Here is a 22,087-nt window from a genome sequence, read left to right as displayed (position 1 = left end):
TTTTTTTTTTTTAGTTAGTCCTGGTCCGTTAATTTGATTGGAAAAGCTGTGTTCCAAGAGTGAAATTTAGTATAACTGTGTGTATCATGCCACTTGCCTGTGTTCTCTATATAAAATTCCAATTCTAGTAATAGTTCATTACATTGATACTGTTACTGCACTTACTATGGGATTTTAGTCAGTCTGTGTGTTGCTTGACACCTGCAGCTGAATCATAGCCATGCTGATATTCAGTACAACAGCGCTCTTACTCATGTGATATTGCCTGAAAATATCAGCCATTAATAATGATTGTTAATATTGACAGCTGTTTAATTTGATCACCACATTTCTGACTGGTTAAGCTTTTCAAGCTCATTCAAAATTAGTGCAAAGCTGAACAGTATTCTGACTTTTTGGAACATTTTTTTTCCTATACTATGTTTGCTTTTGAATCCAATTTTGGTACTGCTGACTTTACCCAGTGGTTTTAACAGTAGAACAGTGTCAACATGGCTGTGTGTTGAAACTCTTAGTTGAGGGTGGTATGGTGGAAAAGGGGGACATGCAGGTAGCGTTGCTGTCTCATATCTCCAGGGTCCCCGGTTCAATCCTAAACTCAGATTATTGAATAAGTTTACATTCACATCAATATTCCGATATTAATCAGAATTTGGCAATATTCTAATAGTACTGAGTCATGTAAACAGCGCAATCCAATTGCCCGATTAAGACAATATTTTGATTCCCCAAATTCCGATTCCCACTCCTGGAATATGCCTGTTTTAATCGGAAATTTGATGCATGTAAACACCTTATTCAGAAAATCCACTGAAAGGAGATATATGGTCAGTCCACAAGGAATTGTGTGTGCTAACAGATGCTTATCCGATCCTTTCCATTTCGAGCTGGTGTTGTGGGGCATTTTTGATGGTGAGAAGTGTTAAAGTGTTAAAGCCTAATTAAATTAGTGTGAAAAAGTAGTAATAAAACTGATAACTGAGCATACTCTATAACCAACGGCAGCATCATGAATCTCACGGGAAATAACAGCGGGAATTCCTGTAATGCCTGTACACATATAAACACTGTATTCGGAATATGGCTGCAACCCAAATATAGACCTAAAATGGAATTTAATGTGCATGTAAACGTAGTCGTTGGCTGTGTGGAGTTTCCAACACTGGACTGGAAAGATATGTAGAGTGATGGGCAAATGAATCCTTTCCTTTAGAATAAACCTGGTTCTTATTTGAACATAAACATGCATCTTGGTGAAATTTTAATGTGTACCATTGAGGAACATTCTGACATGATGTCTAAGACAGGTCCAATATCTCATTCACATTGAGAATTTACTGAAAAAAAGAAAGATGGAAAAAGGAAATAAAAGGTGTTTGTTATTGCTCTTTCCATTTTTCACATAACTGTGGTGTTGTCACAGAATAAGACAGAAAGTCTGTATGTCTGATATTCAGCAATGGAAAAAATATGCAAATTACATTTTATAACAGACCAAAAGATAAGTGGATTCTCGTAAAGAGTAGCCTCTTTTATTCAAAATCTATTCTTTTGAGTGGTAGACTGCAGATAAAGCACAATATAAGTGCAGCATCAAGTTGTATTATTCCACAAGGAACAGACAGTAGCAGAACACTTTTATTATTATATTTATGGAGGGCCTTAAAAAATGAGAACATCTTAACTGTGCTTGTGATTTGCAGCATGAAATCGTAGATTTTAATGTGAAAATGCAGAGAACCTGTCTGTCCAGACTGTATTCTGGTTATCACCAGGCGATACTGACCAGCTCTCTTACACACTCACACACACACACACACACACACACACACTTTTTTCCAGATCATAATTACATGATTCCTTCCCAAACCCTCAAACTGTCAGCCTCTTGTCGAATACTATTACTATGGCAACACAACGTTCCCAGTGAGGACAGCTTCTTCATCTCTAACACCATGCCCTCCTCTCCAGTCCTCTCCTCCTCACACACACCCTCTTCTCCCAAAAACGCAGCCATCGTCACTGACACACAAGGACAGCGGCTGAGGACCACACAGTGTGTGTGACAGGGAGATCACTGAGTGAGTACCTCTGTCTTTTCATGCAGTAAATACTGGGTAATTGATCACTGTTCATTTTTAAAGATGATATTCAGAACGACAAGCTAAACTATCACATGATGCATCATTTTATTTAAATAACTATATTCATGGAAGTTCATTAAAATGACTGCATGCTCAGAGACTACAATGTTCATGAGTTTATTGATTAATTGTATTCAGCTGATTTTATCCTCTTGTCAGATAGATAGATAGCAGCAAACCTTTGATCAAAATGTATCTTTTACATCAGAGATATTTTGATCAAATTGTAACTGTGACAAAAGTGACTCTTTAATTGAAATGTATCTGTGACATCAGCAATCCTTTGATCAGACCGTATTGGTGACATCAGCAAACCTTTGATCAAAATATGACTGTGACATCAGCACAAACATACATGCACACACAGTTATATGGACTCTCATATGGCTGCACATTAATCTCCCAACTCTCAGCTTATTATTCAGTTATTCATCTTCTGATATGTTATTCAGTAACAGCAAAGGAAATGTAACAGGGAATGTAATCTGAATATTATCACTAGTCCTGAGAATTTAAGCTTTACATATTACTTTTTTATGCAGCTATTAAAGACGTGTCTACAGTTCAACAGCTGGCTTTTGCACAACCCCATCCACCTTCAGACTAGCTGACTGAGATCTCTGCTTCAGCAGCCCCCATAGTGAGTGGAGTTTATCCAGGCTCCAGCATTTCAGCCTACAAAATGGAAAATAACTCCATAACCCCTGCCAACCTTCCCTCCAGTAATGATCACATAAACATTAACATTATCATCATCACCATCATCTTCTGCATGGTGTGCGTCCTGCTGCTGGTGGCATTTTTCTATGCCTTCTGTTTCCACTGTACGCTGCAGCCCTTGCCTAAGGACCACCGTAAAGACACAAGTGGCAGTGTGGACAGAGAGGATGCCACTTTCCGACGCACTTCCTCCAGTGTCTCTCTCGGAAATGCCATCTGAAATGTGCTACACAATTTTTTAACTCATCAATACTCCTTCTCACTGGACCATGGATCAACACTCCACCTGTCTTTTAGAGCACAATATGCAATTTAAGTTCTAGACTGCATAACAAAAACTTGAACCATCAGCAAACTTTATTACTTTATTCCCCATGCAACAAGTGTTGTTGAATCAGTAACTTCTCTACAGATTCTTAAATGTTCAAGTGTTTAGTCAATGTTGTACAAATTCTGCCATGTTTGTAACTATACAGTATAATGTGGATTTTCTTCTAATTACCTAGCTTTGACGTTCTGTACCAGATACTGCCTAACTGCTATTTATTATATTGCAGATAAGCTTTTGAATATGTAGCTTGTAATGTTAATCTCGATCTGTAATAATGATATAATATCAAAGATATCATAGGACAACTGTGGGTCACCACCATACAATGAATCTGGTTTATTTCTCAGTTTCAGGCTTCTGTTACATGCTTTTTTGCAATGTTATGTAAACTGTAACTTACATTAACATTAGCTAGCTAGACTGTCAAAGTAGCCTACTTGTTAAATTGTAAGAGTCTGACCACTAAAGGTATGTATTTCAGGTAAATGTTTAATTAACAAAACAACAATGTAGCACAAAAACAACAACAACGATGTACAGACACGTGCTATACCAAAAATGTTTTGTAATTAAGAATTAAATTCAGTCAGTAAAAGTGGTTTATTTCATCTCGATCAAGTCCCAACTTCCTTTTGTCCTCATTGAAGTTTTCTGTTCTGGCTGATCATATACTGTGTACTATTACATTTTACTAAATTTAGACACAAATAACAGTAACTCTGATTTAATAGTTCATTTTGAATTCACAACTTGTTAACAGTAAAACTCTCAAGAATAGTACATTAAAACTTACTAAGAAATAAAAGATTGTAGTCTAAAGACAATCCTACAGCTCTTATACGTAAAAGTGTAACATCAAGACAAAGTTGTTGTGTGGCAAGTGTTGTAACAAAGACAAAATGAGTGTTACAGTAATGTGTATTAATGTACTGTATATTACAACTCCAGTATACAGAGCTTCTCTGGAGAGCAACTCCCATAAATCTGTTCTAAGTGCCTTCACTGAAAAAGTCACATACTAAACTAAACTGATATTAATGCAGGCCAAAATCAGGGTTAGAATGAGTCTAATAGCATCTGTTTCAGGATATGGAACACATTGTGCTTTTCTCTGAGCAGCGAGAGTCACAGGAACCTTCCGGAGACTGCATGATGGAGTCCCGGCCATCAAAGTCTGGAGAGTCCATCTCGATGTGAGGGTCCTGGAGACCACCATCCTGCAAGGCATCTTTATAATGAGACTGAGACAGATAGATGGGCAGATGGAGAGAGAGACAGATGAATATCTACATAGCTGTGAGTAACTGATGTCTCCACTTATGGCTCCATCACATAACCATTTTCACAAGTGAATATTTGAATAGCTGACCAATTATTTAGAAACTTCACAAGTAGTGTTTCTGATAGTTAGATACTGACAGGGCTGTGTCCAGACAGTCTTAATTATTAGTATTTCATATTTATTCATTTATTCATTATTTATTTGGGATTGTTACCTTGTTGTAGGACCATCTTGATTTTTTTTTGTAGATGACTTAGTTATAACTTAGATTAAATAGAGATACTTTTTTTTAAAAAAAATGTTTTTTCATTTAAAAACACAGGGGGGTGTAAACTTTTGCTCACAAGTGTACACTATCATTATCAGGGGCAGCTGGTATTATTGGGCTAACAAGGCTAATTCCCATCTGTCTTTCAGTGATAAAAAGACATCAGTATAAAATTACATTTTCAGCATCCACATCATATAATTTGATGTTAACAAATGGTTTAAAGTGGATTATTTTGGATGTTTGTGAAACCAAGAACTAACCCCAACCTTGCTGACAGACAACTCCTCCACACGGCCCTCTTCCATGGACTCCTCCAGAGAGTTGCCGGATGTTTCCATTTTAATACGGTGAGAGCGGATCGACTTCACGTCATCTTCATCCTCACCTGTTACTGACGGGAACACCTGGAGAAAGAGTCGATACTCATCACATCACAGCCCCGAAAGAAAAACAAAGCGGAATAGTACAAGTGATTCATGGGACATCAGAGGACAGGACATATTACATTAGACTGGAAGTTGTAAAGGGTTAATATGGGTCAACATAAGAACCAATACATCAGAGTGCATTAAAGTGTGCTTTACAAATAAATAAATAAATTTTCATTTTCTTATATATTTAAGGATAAGAAAATGATCAAATTAAAATTTATTATTTTTGAATGGTTTGTTTAGACAAAAGCGTTGTTTCTGTGATTAGCCATTTGATTAAAGAAAATAAAATAATTTAAAAAATCATTTAAAAAAATGATGCAATTCAAAAAATGATGCAATTGGCTCACGTAGTAATGCATATTAAATACATTAATATTAAATATACTGTATAACTATATATTTATTATATTATATTATATTATATTATATCTGTATATGGCCATACCAGTTCTTCTTCATCAATAGGGGGCTCGGCGGCTGAGATGGCAGCCTTACTGATGGTTTGAGCCTCAAACTGAGGGCAGGCAGCCTGCGCGTTCCCGTCTTTATCCCTCTTCCCCTTCAGCCAATACGTCTCGATCTCCACATTACCCTGCAGGATAAGCGAGATTCTTAATGTATGTAAGTAGAGTGTACTTTTGAGTATTATCACATGCCGTGAGCTAGAAATGCCTGCAGACTTGCACTGCTAGCTATGATTTTTTTTTGAACAGAGGGGATTTTTCAGTAACAGAGAATTAGACGATTTTAATGATACAAGACAATAAGAAGCAATCTGCGCATTACCCCGGAGGAGAGAGTAAATGCTTTTATTTGCACATCCATACACACCCAGTGAGTGGACTTTGTGTTATAAAACAGAATCAATAGCATCTTTCTGATGGTCATTAGTGAAATATAACAACAGGCTGGAATCGGTCTTTAATTAGACTGTTATGGTTGCTAACTAAGCAAACACACCCACATTTATTTATATACATTCTTAAAAAGGTGATGGACGATGTGGTGTGCAACATGCTGACAGTTTCTGAACACAAGCTCTGAGTCCAATATGGTGCCCTTAATTTCAGTAATTCGTCCAGTCAGCATCCATTTAGACTCTAATCCATTGCAGTGCATTGTGGGATTTCATGAGCATATTGCACATTGTCCACTATACTTTCAGGCATGGCTGTAAAATGTCCAACTTCCCCAAAATAAATGGTACGCAACAGCAACAGACACGACAATAAGGTGCAAACTGACAGAAGACAAAACAAAAAAACACAAACTGTCAATTAAATAGAGAAATATATAACACATGCTCTACCAAAGACTTAAATCTTCGAGTCACTCTTTATTTAACAGTACAGTAAGTATCTGTGTTTCATAGTTAAATATGTAGTAATTAATTAAATAATTGCTATTGCAGTCCTTGCATGCTGGATATTCAGGTTTATTGGATAAGTTCATGTACCTTCCTTACTTTGTTCTGTCACATACATGAGTAATTTCTGAAGTCTGGTAGAACTTAACACTAATGTTACATTATGTGCTGAAGTATACCTGATGTTTTACTAAATTCAGCTCACAAAGTATCTCGCAACTGTTACTTGTAAGTGCTTGCAACTTGTACATATATATATATATATATATATATATATATATATATATATATATATATATATATATATATATATATATATATATATATATATATATCAGATCACCTCTACCTTCACTCTTCCCAGTGAATTTTAAGATCCTTTTCTCAACTGTTACTAACCATTCCGCTGTCCGGTTAAAAACCAAACGTGACAGGGCCTTTTCTGCGAGGTTTGGAATAGTTTGCCCTTCTCTATCAGATCCTCCCCTACAAGAAACGCTTTTAAATCATCCCTTAAAACTTAAATCTTTTCTCTCTGGCTTATCCATAATTTGCCCTGTTTTTTCCCACTGTTATCTGCTTATTTTCTGGTCTTAATTATATCTGGTTTGTTTTCTTATAGTAATTATTTGCTTATATATTTATTTTCATTCTTAACTATATTTTATGTTACCATTTTAATGTATTTTTATTAGTACTCATGTTGTTTTAAATGTGCTATATAAATAAATTTGACTTGACTTGGTAGTTTTCATACATTTTATCATGTTCTTTCTACCACACATTATCCATACTGTATTTATATTTACAGCATTTGGCAGACACTCTTATTCAGAGCAATTTATACCTTACAAATACTACAGTAAATACTGCACTCACTGTACTGTAAAATAAACGGTACCAATAATTTTATTTCATATTTAAGGACTTATTAACCTTTCCCAGATCCTAATGGGATACTGAATGAGTTAATCCTACAGACAAACAGTCACAGACCAGACAAGACCAATGTAAGTGGTACTAAAAGTGAAGTTAGATGTTTACAATACCTCCACTAAATAGTCATGAACATTGCTCAGTTCACTTTACCTAGATTTTGTATGACTACTTCTTGCAAAATACATTTACAGCCATGTCTCTGGTCCAGCTCTTTAATATGTAAATTTATTTGTTTTCTGGAATATGTTAGTAAGTTATCTAGGAAATTCATATAGGTATGAATTTCTAGCTGCACTTGTTCACCTTAATTGTTATTGTTCCACGTCTCTCGAAGATAAAGTGACTGCCCTTCAAGTGCTCATAGGTGGCGCTGCTGAGCTGGATGTGCATCTCCTATAATACACATACACACACAATAATCCAAATTATTCAGTCAATTAACCGAATAACAATTGCTCACTGCAACAAAGATGTTCAAGGATGTGAGGTACCACATCCTGTGATATTATTTTCATTAACTGCAAAAAGTTAGTGTTCCTACAAGCATTATTATTATTATTATTATTATTATTATTATATAACTGATATCCATAGCTTGTGTATCAATAACTGTATGTCTGCTTAGAATTTAAAAATATAATCTGAGTTCTTCCTTATTTCTACACCACAGCACACCACAACACACATACACCCTCACACCCTCTATATGTCTCTGTGCACCTTTCCATTGCTTTCCATGGCAGACGCCGTGTGGACCGTATCACCATGAAGACCGTAGCGAGGCATTTTGTGACCTACGACCCCAGCGACAACCATTCCAGAGTGGATGCCTGAAAGCAGAGTCCATGTGCTGTAGGTCAGAGGTCAAATACAATAGATTGTGGTGGTTACAGTGGTTAGAGTGTATTGACTGAATTTAAAGCTTAAAGCTTAATACTGCCTCTGCAGGTCTCTCTATATGTCTAAATAGGATTGTTCTCTTTTGATGTAATGTTACCGGTTGAGGTGATTGAAGAATGATGTTGCCTAGAGTTATAGGTAACTTTGCTATCACAAGTCATTTTGGTTTGTAAGACTGTATCATTGTATTATTCGTAGTTTGACTGCTTTGAGAGTTTGTAACGCTTCTGGGTATTAACACTTGCTTGCTCTGTTATTCCTACATGTAGCTCAGGTGCATGACTGGTCATTTGGTGGAAACTTACAGCACCTACACTAAATGTAACAGGGAAGACAGGAGAGACAGGAGAATGGGCCCTAGTGCAGAGTTGGCTTATGCAAGAGGAAACTTTAATTGAAAATCTAAGTCAATTGGTTATATTTTAATCATCCAGTAAATATACTTTTCATTGGCTTCCTGTTCCAGCCTGCCTAAAGCAGGAATCGAACCCAGGACCTTAGCACTCAGAACCCACATGGCTAGAGTACGGCTCTAGTTTTCAAAATTACCAATACCAGCTTAGACTTGTCTTCACCAAACGAGCACAAGACTGAGCCTCAAGTGAGTGGCAAGCTTCCCTTAAATCCAGCCAGGGACAGGTGAGCCTGATTGAGAGTAATTAGCTGGCAGACTAAAAATCAACGTAGCAGGTAAGCCAGCTCCAGGCCTGGTCGTTACAATATCACTGTCTGGTTCTTTATTCTGCTTCTTTATACTTCACTTTTATAAAAGTTACTGCTAAATGAATGAATGAATGAATGAATGCAAATGCAGGGGTGTACAAGTCAGTAGCCCAGGAATCCAGGAAAAGCTGATTTTGTATCTGAGCTATTCATTTTCTATTCGTTGTTCAACAACCAGCAAAGAAAATAAATGCTAATTCCAAATGATTTTAGCAATGCAAAAGTTTTCATTGGAATGTTTATGCAATCTTTTTGGTATGTTCAAATGTAACATACTTCATGGTGGTGCGACACATCTCAATGCTGTAACTATCTCAATGCTGTAACTATAGCATTCATCCGAATCCCAGCACCTGCTGCACTACAGACATCAGCCGAGGTGGGATCTGGTTTGCAGTAGAAAGGTTTTGAGTAGGGGGACTAAGCACGCACGGATGACAGATGATATTATGAGGATGAGGATGTATGTGGATACAATGAGAAAACAAAGCAGTCATATACAGTGACTCTCCAGTTAGCAAAACACTTCAACTAGCAAAACACAGTCTCAAATTATATACATATATATTTTGCGATGATTTCATAGCTGAAATGTTACACAACTATTTGGTGACTTTTTGTCAAGGTCATAAACTTGATTTGATACATTAAAATTTTTATTTCCCTTAGTCTGTATTAACGAGCATTTAGCATTTAACTAGCTGACTAGCTGGCCATATGTTATTCTGTTATTTTGGCTACTAATTTTTAACCTAGTCACTTAGGTTTCCAGGCAGCCAAAATAGAGACTGGGCAGCTCACTGGAGCTTTTATTTGTCCGGTGTGCTAGCTAATGAATTTATCATTTGCCCACCCCTGAGATGAAAGTACTATTTGTCTGACATCAGTGAAACTGTTTGAATGGCTCACTGTCAAAATAACTCGATGAGCTTTACTGTAATGGAAAATAAATGTGTTCAGTTCGTTCTTCTGTGGCCTGAAAATCTGTGTGATGGACATTCATGCTGGTGCCAGTTCCTTGTGAATATGTTTCAACTGGACATCACAGAATCACAAAAAGATCAGTAGACCACACACCCACTCGGATCTGAATGTTGTTTCCGTTAGATGGGTCTTTGAGATGGTCAATGGAGCGCACCATGTCCAAGGCCATGTCACAGATGTTATGGGCGTGGTACTTAGTCTTCTCTGGAGCTCCTGCTACGACCATGTAAGCATCTCCAATAGTTTCAACCTGGAACATACACACAAACACACACAGAAGATCATGTGGTTATCATTAGTTAACTAAAATAAGCCTACACGCACATACATGCCACCTTAAATGCTCACCTTGAAGACTCTGTGTTTCTCACTGAGTGTGTCGAACAGTGTGTACATGGTGTTGAGCATGGACACCACCTGCATGGGAGTGATGTGGCTACAGATGCGTGTGAAGCCCACTACATCGCTAAACAGGATGGTCACATCCGGGAACACCTGGGACACACATACACATTCGCACACCACTGAGCTTAATTAGGCTCAAGATGTTATGGAACTTCAAATATCCAATATTCCAAATATTAAAGAAGGTTCATTTTCAGATAGAATTCTTTAACTTCTTTAACCAGAATTCCAACTCCAGTAATATACAAGCTGAGGTAAATGTTTTAATATTTGATAAAAAAATTACAATTTATTGGAAGGGGAAAAAAAGCAGCACCACATTCCAAAATCTAGTGGAAAGCCTTCCCAGAAGAGTGGAGATTATTATAACTGCAAAGGGGACTAAATATGGAATGGGATGTTTGACAAGCACATATGGCTGTGATGGTGAGGTGTCCACATCTTTTGGCCACATAATGTATATACACCTGGTAGAGTCTGTAAAATATAAGATGAATTTCTTGCCCTGCCATCTGTCTTCCATCGTTTATCAACAGCTGTAATCTGGGTTGTGTCTTTGGTCCAATTTAGTTTATTTGTTGTACATGCTCTCGCTTGGGTCTATCTTACTGGTAGTTCCTACCACCACTATATGGATTATACACAGTTGTGTGTTAATGTTCAACCTGGTGAAAATGGTGCCTTTTTAATTCTAAATGCAATATGAAACAATATTTACTAAAACAATATATATTAAAAGCAATATCTATTAAATAAAGAATTAAGTTTAATGTTTTATAATTTGCTTTTAAAACCAAAATGATGAAGGTCTAAAGATCTATCATTAAATAAACATTTATCGATGACAGAAATGTTGTTGTTGTTCAATCAGCTGCTCCAGTTAGGGGTCACCACAGCAGATCATTTGTTAATCGATGACAGAAATGTATATCCCTAAATACAATATAATTAATTAAAAGCTACAAAACTCTTTCCAGCAGTGTAAACAACTTTGCCCTATTTGGCTAAAAAATACAGGACAGAATAACACAAAACAGAAAACCAACATATAGGAAAATTGTATTTAGAAATGTCATTTGCTGGGGATGACTTTATAAAAAAAAAAATTAAATTAAATTTAAAAAAGCATAAGTTTTTCAATAGTCTTGGGGTATAGACAAAGAATGGTACCAGAAGAGGTTCAAGATATAACTTGGTACCATTCCATGCATGCATAGAACAAAAACAACAACAACAACAACAAAAATTATAGAACTACTTACCATTACCACACATAATCTACTCAACTAAAACAGTGTCTATAAAATGGTGGAAAGTTTAACTAGATGCAGTTTTGCTCAGGCACAAAGAGGCCAAGTGAGCAGGAAATAAGTCACTTTAGTTTCCGTGGTTTGGGTAAGCAGGTACGTGGTATAAGCAGATGGCTAATTGTGATAATACTTTTGTAGCGTTACTACTTTGGTATCTGTACTAAATGTAGTCCTGAACAGAAGAAAATGGCAGGAACAAGAAATTCAGAAATCTCTTAATTGAAAAAGCCTGAAAAACACATAACACTAAGAAGCTGAATATGAAACTGAGTTGACAGGATGTCATGAATTCCTCCTCTCAGCGTGCAGCATGTTTCCAAGCATCACAAACATTGCTCTCGTTTCGTTTTATTCTGAGTTCACTCCATGTGCTTTTGTTTACGTTTTGCTTTTCGTTTTTTTTTGTTCTAGTCTTATCACCACCCCTGTCCTGTCATTGCGTGTTACCTGATTTGAGTTAAGCCTTTGCTTAGTTTGTCTATGTATACCTTTTTACTGTTTCATTGCCTCAGTGCAAAGTCTTATAGTTAATTCCCGTTATCTGCATTCTTCTATCGTTTAGTTCTGTGCCTGTTTTCCTGTGTATTTGAAAGATTTGGGTTTGACCCACGCTGTGAACATCAGCTATGATTTTTGCATTGCCTCAAATAAATACCATGCTGAGTTTACACACTTGCATCTTGCCTTATTGAATTGCATATTACACAGGGGGCTTTAAAGCTCTACATGGAATGGTACCAAGTTATCTTGAACCTCTTCTGCCACCATTCTTTGTCTATACCCTAAGACTATGGAAAAGCTTACGCTTTCTTTATAAAGTCATCCCATACAAATAATATTTCTAAATGCAATTTTCCTATGTGTTGGTTTTCTGGTTTGTGGTATTCTGTCCTGTATTTTTGGCCAACGCCTGTCTCTAAATGTGTTATATAAATAAAGGTAACTTTCCTTGACTTGACTATGAGACAGTACAGAGATGCTGGGTGCTAAGAGTGTCTTCTGACCTCACACGTGTTCACTGCAGGCTCTCCCTTGCGCAGCCTCTTAGCCACAGGTTTGGGAATCATCCTGTACAGCAGGTCGTCTGTCTTCTTCATCTCATAATCCAACATCTTCATGCTTTCCTCCAGCTTGCTCGATTTCTTCTGCTCCTGTAAAGGAAAGAGAGGAGGGAACAAACATGAACAAAATGAACCACTATGACCTTTTTTCAGCTTCTTGCAAAAAAAAAAAAAAAAAAATACACATGTATAATCAATCAATCCCTCTGAAAAAGGTGCAAACACCTGTTTTAATTAAACATGCCTCAAGTACATATAATGCACCGTGTGTGCAGATAGATTTTTAGATAGACTCTTAATGAGTAGTACAATAAGCTTGATGAAGGAGAGCATAAGCAGAAATGACAAAAAAGATGCATATTACAAATATTCTTTAAAATTTATAAAATCCAGAAGAACATCTAATATATGCTAATATATTTTGAGGAGTATATTACATGGTTGTTCCTCTGGCAACAAGTACAAGCACTCACACACACTTTGAGGTACCTGTATGAGAGCCCGTTTGAGCTCTTCAGATTGCTGGGTGCCTGCCAGCACCAAGTCTCTGCTGGAGTCATGCATGCTCAGGTCGTTAATGTAGAGCCCGGTCTTAAACATAGCACTCAGGCTCTCCATTCTACAGAGAAAAGACACACGCATGCACAAACACAAACATGTGCATGCATCAAATTAGCCTTATGCATTAATTCCTCAATTACTTTAGCAGAGAAAATGTTGTGTTGACTGCATTAGCGGTGTATGTCTCACCCTAAATAATGAATAGATTGAATTATGTGACTAATGTTACTAATAGACTAAATTATGCTTCAGCTGTTAGTCATGACATTAGCCAGTATATATTGTGTATGTGGCGGTCTGGGAAATCCCATTGGATATTACCATGGCTGAATTTTGTCAAAAAGTCAAAACAAATGACCAAAATATAGCCTAAATTGTTTTTTTTCTGCCTATAATATATTTTGAAATCTCAAATTTGAGAACCTGTATTTAAGAACGTAAATATATTTCACCAAAACAATGTGGAAATGTTTTTTATTTGCTTGATCTCTCTGCAAAGAAGCAAAGATCATGTCAGATAAGGAGCCAGTTTAACAGTCAGTCTACTTAAAGCTGTCTAAAAAATGGCAAGCTACTTGTAAGTGTCATTTCCTCAGATAGTAAATGTCACACTTTGCTCAGGTTTCATGCCATATTAAAACAGACATAAGCAATTCAGTTTGTAATCAGATACTGACTCTTAAAAATGGCTGTGATGCTCCTGCACTGCAGTCAGAATGAAATAGTTAAATGCAGTTGTCCCAGAAACACATTTCAGTTCAGGGATCTATACAGTACACACTTCTATACTGTATATAACAATTTTCTGTTGTAGATTAGTAGAAAATAATGTAGTAGAAAATATCAACATTTCACCATGTGAAGAGATTTCCCAGACTGCCACACACACATATATGGGTTCATGACTAGTCTTTTTTGTGTACAGATGTTGTTTATTAGTTAATATTTTCACAATTATATGATTATTATATATCATTCCACGCTTACGTTTCTGTAATGAAAAAATGACATATTAATAAACTTAAAAAAATTAATTGCAAAACTGTCATAGCAATCCATGCTATTTTTTCTACCATAATGTCTAAATAAAAATATTAAAAATCATGGACACCTAAACATGTGGGTGTCTTAATGTCACAGGCTGTGAATTGAAGAATGAGATCAATGATAATTAGTGATTAGTGAATATGATAATTAGTGATTAGTGAATATGATAATTAGTGATTAATGAATATGTACAAATGTGATCCTTTGGTACAAATGCACGTCGCTGTGCCTCTGACAGAAGGCAAGCATTAAAGGGAAGTTCGGGGGGAAATTGGCTGGAACTGTGTTCATGGGATTAAAAGAAATTAAAGTTTTTAGAACTAACCCATTCTTGTCCTGGAATTAACCCACCTACAGTATGCTACATGTACATGCTGCTGTGGAACAGACTCACAGAATATATGCCAAGGTGGAACATGTTGGCCCAACACCTCATGTTCCTTTAATTTGTCACCTGTCAGTGTATATACAGTATGTGTATTTGTGTGTGTGTGTGTGTGTGTGTGTGTGTGTGTCTGCGTCCTACACAGGTGTTCCCAGGAAGATGATGGACTCCCACTCAGGCATGTATCTCATCTGGCCTTTCAGTTTGAGGCAGCGGCTTCCATCACCCCAGCTCTCCATGGCATTGGCACTGTTTCCATCTAACAAAACACACATACACACACACACACACACACACACACACACACACACACACACACACAGACACACACAGCGCATCATTCATGCACAGCCATGGCAAAGCATCACCAAAGAGCAAAGAGTGACTTCCTTAAGCACTTTTTTTCTGCTTTTGCCAAATAACATGAATACAATCTAGGAAACATTACGATAATGAACCAGTTGGTGTGGAATAAAAGAGTACAATCTTAAACATTCACAATAACTAGTTTCTTAATTTCAAATTAATAAGGGCAAGCGCGTTCAAGAGATATGAAAATATTGTATTCATGCTGAGAATCTATCTGCACAATAGTGATTTTTTTTCCTGAAGCTTATAATTATAATTAGGTGTGTGTGTGTCTGTCTGTCTGTGTGAGAGTGACAGAGAGAGACGTCTGACCTTTGTAGTCATCTCCGATGATGGACTGGAAGGCCATGAGCTCCACATCTACATCAGCAGAGCGATTAGCGTTCTCATAATCAGAGTCTGTGATGAACAGACAATACAACGGATTCAGCACTGATGCTGCTTCTTTTTAGAGCTTAGCTTTAAGGCTTTAATGAAACAGGAAACATGTGCAGTGGTTAAATAGGACCTTCCTTACTCTGGACTCTATTATGAAGGTTTCGTTCCCTCTTCACAGGCTCCTTAGACATGATTTCAAACAGGTTGTTAGGGTGGGAAATGATCTGGAGAGAAGAGCTAGATATCAGACTTTCATTCCTCTTTCTACATTAAATTTCTCTGTATAATGAACACTGTGCGATCGTTGTGGCACAGGTTTAATCTTTCTGTTATAGGTTAGAGGAAGTTAGGGCTGACAAAAGAATGACTTAGCAGCAGCACTGTTCTGATGGCTAGAGAAAATTTACGCACCATGTTCCAGGTGAACTCCACCAGGGGGCGTGCCAGGAGGAAAGCATCGTTAATCTTCTTCCCATCCAGATCAGGAAAGACAGTGGCCAAACCAGAGCCAACGTTGTGCACCACCATGTCCTATTGGGGACAATAAACATCATGTAATATAATGAGAAGAGAAGAGAAGAGAAGAGAAGAGAAGAGAAGAGAAGAGAAAATGAGAAGAGATGGGAAGAAAAGAAAAAGAAAAAGTAAAGTAGAAACAAAGAGAAGGGACTAGAAGAGAAGAGAAAAGACAATGAGTAGAAATGAGATGAAGAGAAAAGAAGTAAAAATGAAGAGGGGAGGAAAGACGTAGAAGAGAAGAGAAGAGAAGAGAAGAGAAGAGAAGAGAAGAGAAGAGAAGAGAAGAAGATATAATAATATGAAAAGACAAAGAGAAGAGATGGGAAGAAAAGAAAAAGAAAAAGTAAAGTTGAGACAAAGAGAAGGGACTAGAAGTGAAGAGAAAAGACAATGAGTAGAAATTAGATGAAGAGAAAAGAAGTAAAAATGAAGAGAAGAGAAGAGAAGAGAAGTAGAAATGAAAAGAACAGAAAAGAAGCCATACCTGTCTGAACACAATATTGAAGGGAAACACCTCAAAGAAGAAGTCACTAGTGATTGGCAGGATCTCCTGCTCTTCTTCATCCTCTTTCTGGATGTAGCGGTAAGCAGAGTTATCAAAGTTCAATCTGAAAACAAAAGACCACGTTCACAAAACGACTCGAAATTCCCAGAGTCACACATGGAGAGAAGAACTCCTTAACCAACCAATCAATCCATCCTCACACTGAGAGTTTCAACAAACCCAATCCCAAACAGAAATAAAGGAAAACAGGAGTGCAGGAAGTCCAGCATGCTGCTGAATGATGACGTGAACATGGATGATCTCCCACCTCATAGTGACGTGAGAATAATCTCCCACCAGCTGCTCAGAAAGAACCTCCACATGGATGTCTGTGTCGTAGAACTGTTTCCCCATCTGCCTCAGCTGACCCATAGCATAGTGCAGGTAGCCTTTTCGCTTGCTCCTGCAGCCCGGTGTCAAACAAAACACACACACATGCACACACACACACACACACACACACCCCTTCACATTCACTACAGCACTGACGTTATCAATGCCTTTAGTTTGATTACAGTAATGCAACAGTGTACTCTCTCTTTTTTTTAGATTTTTGGATATTATTTTTCCTTATTTGGTCATTTGGCAATTCCCACCCACTATCCATCTCTCTAACACAGGCTTCATCTGATGCACATAAAGCCAGCCAAGAGTATCTTATCAAACTGCTGCTCCTGCTGCATCACAGGGCTGCGTAACACACTTGAAGGAAAGCGCTATCCGCCCCCTTCTCCATACATGATCTCGCAGACACCCACAATAGTGTCGCTGTGATTGACAGGCGAGAGAGACCGCAACCTTGGCTCCCGGCCGCAGATGACCGTGGCATTGCTGGGATTCGAACTCCCTATGATTGGGCGAACGCTTTTCTGTTGCACCACTCAGGAACCACACAGTGTATTCCCTTGTAGTTTTTTTTCTACTGAATCAATTTTCCGTCAAATAAGCTTGTACATGAATGTACTGTATTTATGAAAGTGGAATTTATTTGCATCTCAAATATGTAATTATACACTGTATTTACATAAATATAGGTCTATTACATTTGTTTTGTTCACTTATTTTTACTAAATTTAAAAAAGGGAAAACAGCTTTTTATTTTAATTTTGTTTTTCTTGGCAAAATTATTAGGAAATGATTTTTTTTGTAAATAAAAAAATTTACTTGTTTCTACATGTTTCACCATACAACATCTAGAAATCAAATGTTTATGAATTAAAATATAGAGTGAAAAGAAGCACAAGTAAGCTATTCTACAGGCTTTTCCTCTGGTTAATATACATACTTACATGTGAATATATGAACTTTACTGTGTTTTCATATAATTGTGTTTTCACACATTCATTTTTTCAGCCAAAAATCCAGTAGTTTTTTTTTTTTTTACCCTCACACACACAGCTTTCTGGAGTTCAATTCAAGAGAGCAGGTAAATAACTCAATATAAGAACTCAATAATAAATTCTATAAATTTGATAATGGTGCATTGTGATTTCTATCACTGTAACAAAATACAGAAATCACAGATGACTTGGCTATGCTTTACAGACCCCACTTTGAGTACCACTGCATTACAGGACTGATGAAGCCTCTCAAATAAGTGGCAAGTTTCAAGATTATGTCTTCAGAATGATACAAATCCCATAAATCTGATTTAGTATTACAATATATTTGCTGTATTGCCTTCATTTACAGCAAGGCACTGAAGCAAGCCTAGCTCTCATTCCTCTTTCAGCAGTACAGGCTCACTTGTCAGAAAACAACATGGATGTCACTGCTGAAACCTACACAGAATGTAAATTAACCATACTCAGAGTTACTCCTGATTTCTGATTGCTGCTTTAACCCTTGAAGAGTCCTAGTGAACGCCTCTCTCCCACCTGTAGTGCAGTGTGACTCCGGTAGCAGACTCCTCCTGGCAGAAGAAGGTGGGTGGCTGCACTTTAGGGTAACTGAAGCGCAGATACTCATGCAGGTTATCTAGACCATTAACAAAGTCACGCACATGACGACCCAATACCTGGCGTGTATACACACACACACACACACACACACACACACATTCATGCACACACACACATTTGCATGTAGTTCATGTGTTAGGGACACAGGCACACATAACATAGAATTGCATTATATATTACAAACACAAAATGAAGCCAGAGGAATTGCTGCCAATAAATGACCAGTACTCACCTTCAGAATGCGGTCATAACCATACTTCCCTACAAAGCCCAGAAAGTAAACGCCCCAGGAGTTCATCAGCTCATTATAGGGAGTGCCTGTGACACCACTCGCTGCTTTGGCTATGCGTGGGATTACACTTTCACTGTAGACCTACACACATACACATATTTTAAAATTATAAAAAAATAAAACATAATGGTAACGCTTTACATTGGGGTTCCATTAACTAGCATCATTTCACATGTAAGGAATAAAACACTTGGAGGTATGATGTTACAGGGAAATAATCAACAAAGGGGTGGTGTGATGTGGCCTGATGTGAAACTGAGTTACTTTTACAACCCCAAAGTTGATTATTTTCCTATAACAGCACATCCTGAAGGGTTTCATTCTTCTTATACCAAAGTGATTTGCCAACAATTAAAATTTTTTCAGTCATGAAATAGCATACATTTTTAAATATGTTTATATATAAACAGTTGTTCCATCACTATCCTCTTTTTTTTCTTGCTCTTAAGTTTAGTAAGACAAAAAATACATCTTGTCATGCTACAGAGAAACCACAAAGCCCTCCAACCTGTAGACTTTCCCATGTTGGAAATCTTAACTGTTTGTGTTTGTGTTAGTTTGGTTTTTGAAATATTAAAAGAATATAATTATGTGGAAGTCACTGGCCAAGAGTGATCGCACAGTGCAATGAATGTAATATACGTATGTTAGAAAAAGGCTAAGAAGGAACTATTTCTGTACTACACAAATCACTAAAAACAAATGATCCAAAAGTTGGCTAGATTTTTGTTTTGTTTTTTAAGCTGAGTGGAGTTTAATGCATGCACTGTGACATCACTCTTGATCATGGACTTGTATTGAAATATAGCCACTATAATATCGCAGAACCCATACACAGCAAAAACAAATTATATAAATGTAATTCCATTTTTTGTCAGTGTGCTAGTTTTACTGAGGTCTCTGGAAAATCATATATTTTTTAAAAAGCAGCAGCACCACATGGGTTCTTGACAGATAATTAAAGTTATCCATCACAGCTCAGTTCTACCCATATTTGTATAGATGTTCATTGAATCCTACTTACACCTCTTAAACATTAACCCAAGAACTTGCTTTGGAAAAATTGTTGACATTGTTCTTCTGGATGTAATGGACATTGTGTTGTATTGTGGTGATATGTTTTTAATCCTTTTAGCTCTTCAGTCACTTCAGTGGTTACCGTTTCTGTAACATTAGAGTATATAGGTACAAGGATTTTAAAGATGCAATCTCTCACCTGGTGTGTGACAAAGGAGTGCAGTCGGACGTCTGCCCTCTCCCTCACCAGCTTCCACACGTCGTCCCCATACGACTCCTTAATGAAGTCGTGCAGACTCTCACACAGCAGGCCGTACATGCTGACTGCATACGACATACACATTATACAAATTCAGAGCCATGGGTCCTCAGTTAGATGACACAAATTGGCATACCCATTTTTAGAGTGGATAAATTACTCACACTCAAAGCTGTAAAGCCTTGGTCACACTTTCTTCAGACGCTCCGTGAGATTGATTTTTTGGGTCACAAGATGAACAAAAGCTTGATAAGAAATCTCAAGCACCTGTGGAGAAAGGAAATGTTAGCAATGCTCAAAAGAGGTCCATCAAAAGGAATATAGTTTGTCCTGAGCGAGGAACCTTTTTCCTATCCTTCCAACTATATTCATTTAACATATAATGGACAAACCGTTGATGCTAAATTAACAATCGTCTTGCCTACAGTATAAACTGACCTGAATGCTTGTCTCAAGTCACTCAGGCTCCTTCTAACACAACGGTGCTATTGAGAATCTATCAGGTGGGACAGGACTCATTTTTTAAAGCTGGCCCACTTATGTACACTCTTGAGTGGCAGAGCTTAGTCATTGTTCATATGTCAACTGGTGCTGACATGACTGTACGTCTGCCAGGAGCAGCTTGGTGCAGGTCAGCTCTCAATCACACATGTTTCTCAGCTCAAGTGCTTATTCACTGATGAGTCTGAGAGATGTGGGTAGATTTGGCCACTGAGGAACCACTGAGCCATATAGAGTTATAGTTACAGACTACAGTGCAAATGTATGATGTTGATGTCATAGCCTACATCACCTTCATGTACATTTTTACACTTGGTACAAAGTAACATGGTGTGAGACGGTTTGCACTTCGTATAAATCACTTCTTTGCCAAGAAATTAAAAAAAAAAGCCACAGCTGAATAAAGTGCCATCTAGCTTCCTAAAAGTTATTAGGTTTGTCCCTGTGAGGAAACTCTTGATGGCGTAGAACCCCACAACATATGGTCTTCATTTCAGAAACGATCCCAAATAGAACGCATTTTGAGAGCTATAACCCTTAATTATCCAAAAACACCTGTGAACAACCCTTATTTCTATGAGAGTAGAAGCTCACAGCTGGAGAAAACCATTCAGCTTTTCCATTCAGGGTTGTTTGGTTTGTTCCTCTGAGGAAACCCATTAAGGAACCCTATAACAGAGGGTTTCCCTTTCAGAAAAGTTCCCATACAGAACCCCTTTACCAACCGAATAAGATCCCCTTATCTTTAAGAGTGTATTTACATTTACATTTTAGGCATTTGGCAGAGTGTCGAAGCCCACAGCTGGAGATAAAAAGTTTCAATCTAGTTCCCTAAACAGTTTGTCTCTGTAATGGAAGTATTATAATCTTCTATGGCAAACTTTATAACAGAAAGTTACCTTTTTCAGTAAACCTTTAGAATAGAATCCCATTAGAGAGATATAACCCTTAAACATCCAAAGAACCTATGAATAACCCTTATTTGTAGAAACCCTCAGCTGGAAAAAAAAAAAAGGTTCCATCTACCTCCATAATAGGTTCTTGAGTTTGCCTCTGTGATCAAACCATTCAAGACTCTATGTGGAACCTTACAGCAGAATGTTTTGTCCCGCTAAATAAAGCATTCAATGTTCTATGTAGAACCCTATAAAAGAGGTTTTCCTTTTCATTAAAGGTCACAAATAGAACCCAATTAGAGAGTTGGAACACTAAACAATCCAAAGAACCTGTAAATAATCTTTACTTTTAAGAGTGTAGAAGCTGGCAACTGGATAAAAAGGTTCCATCTACCTCTCTAATGGGGTCTTAGGAAAAAGGTAGAACCTCATTAGATAGCCATAACCCTTGTATCTAAAGATCCAAAGAATCCTTGTGGAACCCACAC

The 22,087-nt window shown here is 37.3% G+C and overlaps 1 protein-coding gene across 2 annotated transcripts; it reads right to left on the bottom strand.

Moving 5' to 3' along the window:
- Positions 1-3,663: 3,663 nt before the first annotated feature.
- Positions 3,664-20,745, bottom strand: LOC113530022 (soluble guanylate cyclase 88E). 2 transcript variants are annotated; one of them, XM_026919691.3, is made up of 20 exons: positions 20,641-20,745; positions 20,367-20,469; positions 20,143-20,267; positions 18,867-19,007; positions 18,551-18,690; positions 16,942-17,076; positions 16,614-16,737; positions 16,022-16,141; positions 15,750-15,834; positions 15,545-15,631; positions 15,005-15,122; positions 13,360-13,489; positions 12,814-12,960; positions 10,443-10,589; positions 10,188-10,344; positions 8,208-8,317; positions 7,791-7,880; positions 5,628-5,774; positions 5,009-5,152; positions 3,664-4,412 (listed from the first exon to the last, which is right to left on the bottom strand). In XM_026919691.3, exons 3-20 carry the CDS (start codon positions 20,260-20,262, stop codon positions 4,278-4,280), a joined length of 2,277 nt encoding a protein of 758 aa, XP_026775492.1. In that variant the 5' UTR covers positions 20,263-20,267; positions 20,367-20,469; positions 20,641-20,745; the 3' UTR covers positions 3,664-4,277. The 2 variants fall into 2 exon arrangements, with proteins under 2 accessions (XP_026775492.1, XP_026775493.1); XM_026919692.3 differs by having other exon boundaries at positions 3,665-4,412; positions 5,015-5,152.
- Positions 20,746-22,087: the final 1,342 nt, after the last annotated feature.

Source organism: Pangasianodon hypophthalmus, chromosome 9 (assembly GCF_027358585.1).
Source record: "Pangasianodon hypophthalmus isolate fPanHyp1 chromosome 9, fPanHyp1.pri, whole genome shotgun sequence".
Classification (NCBI taxonomy): Eukaryota; Metazoa; Chordata; class Actinopteri; order Siluriformes; family Pangasiidae; genus Pangasianodon; species Pangasianodon hypophthalmus.
This window is presented reverse-complemented; position numbering and strand designations above follow the sequence as displayed.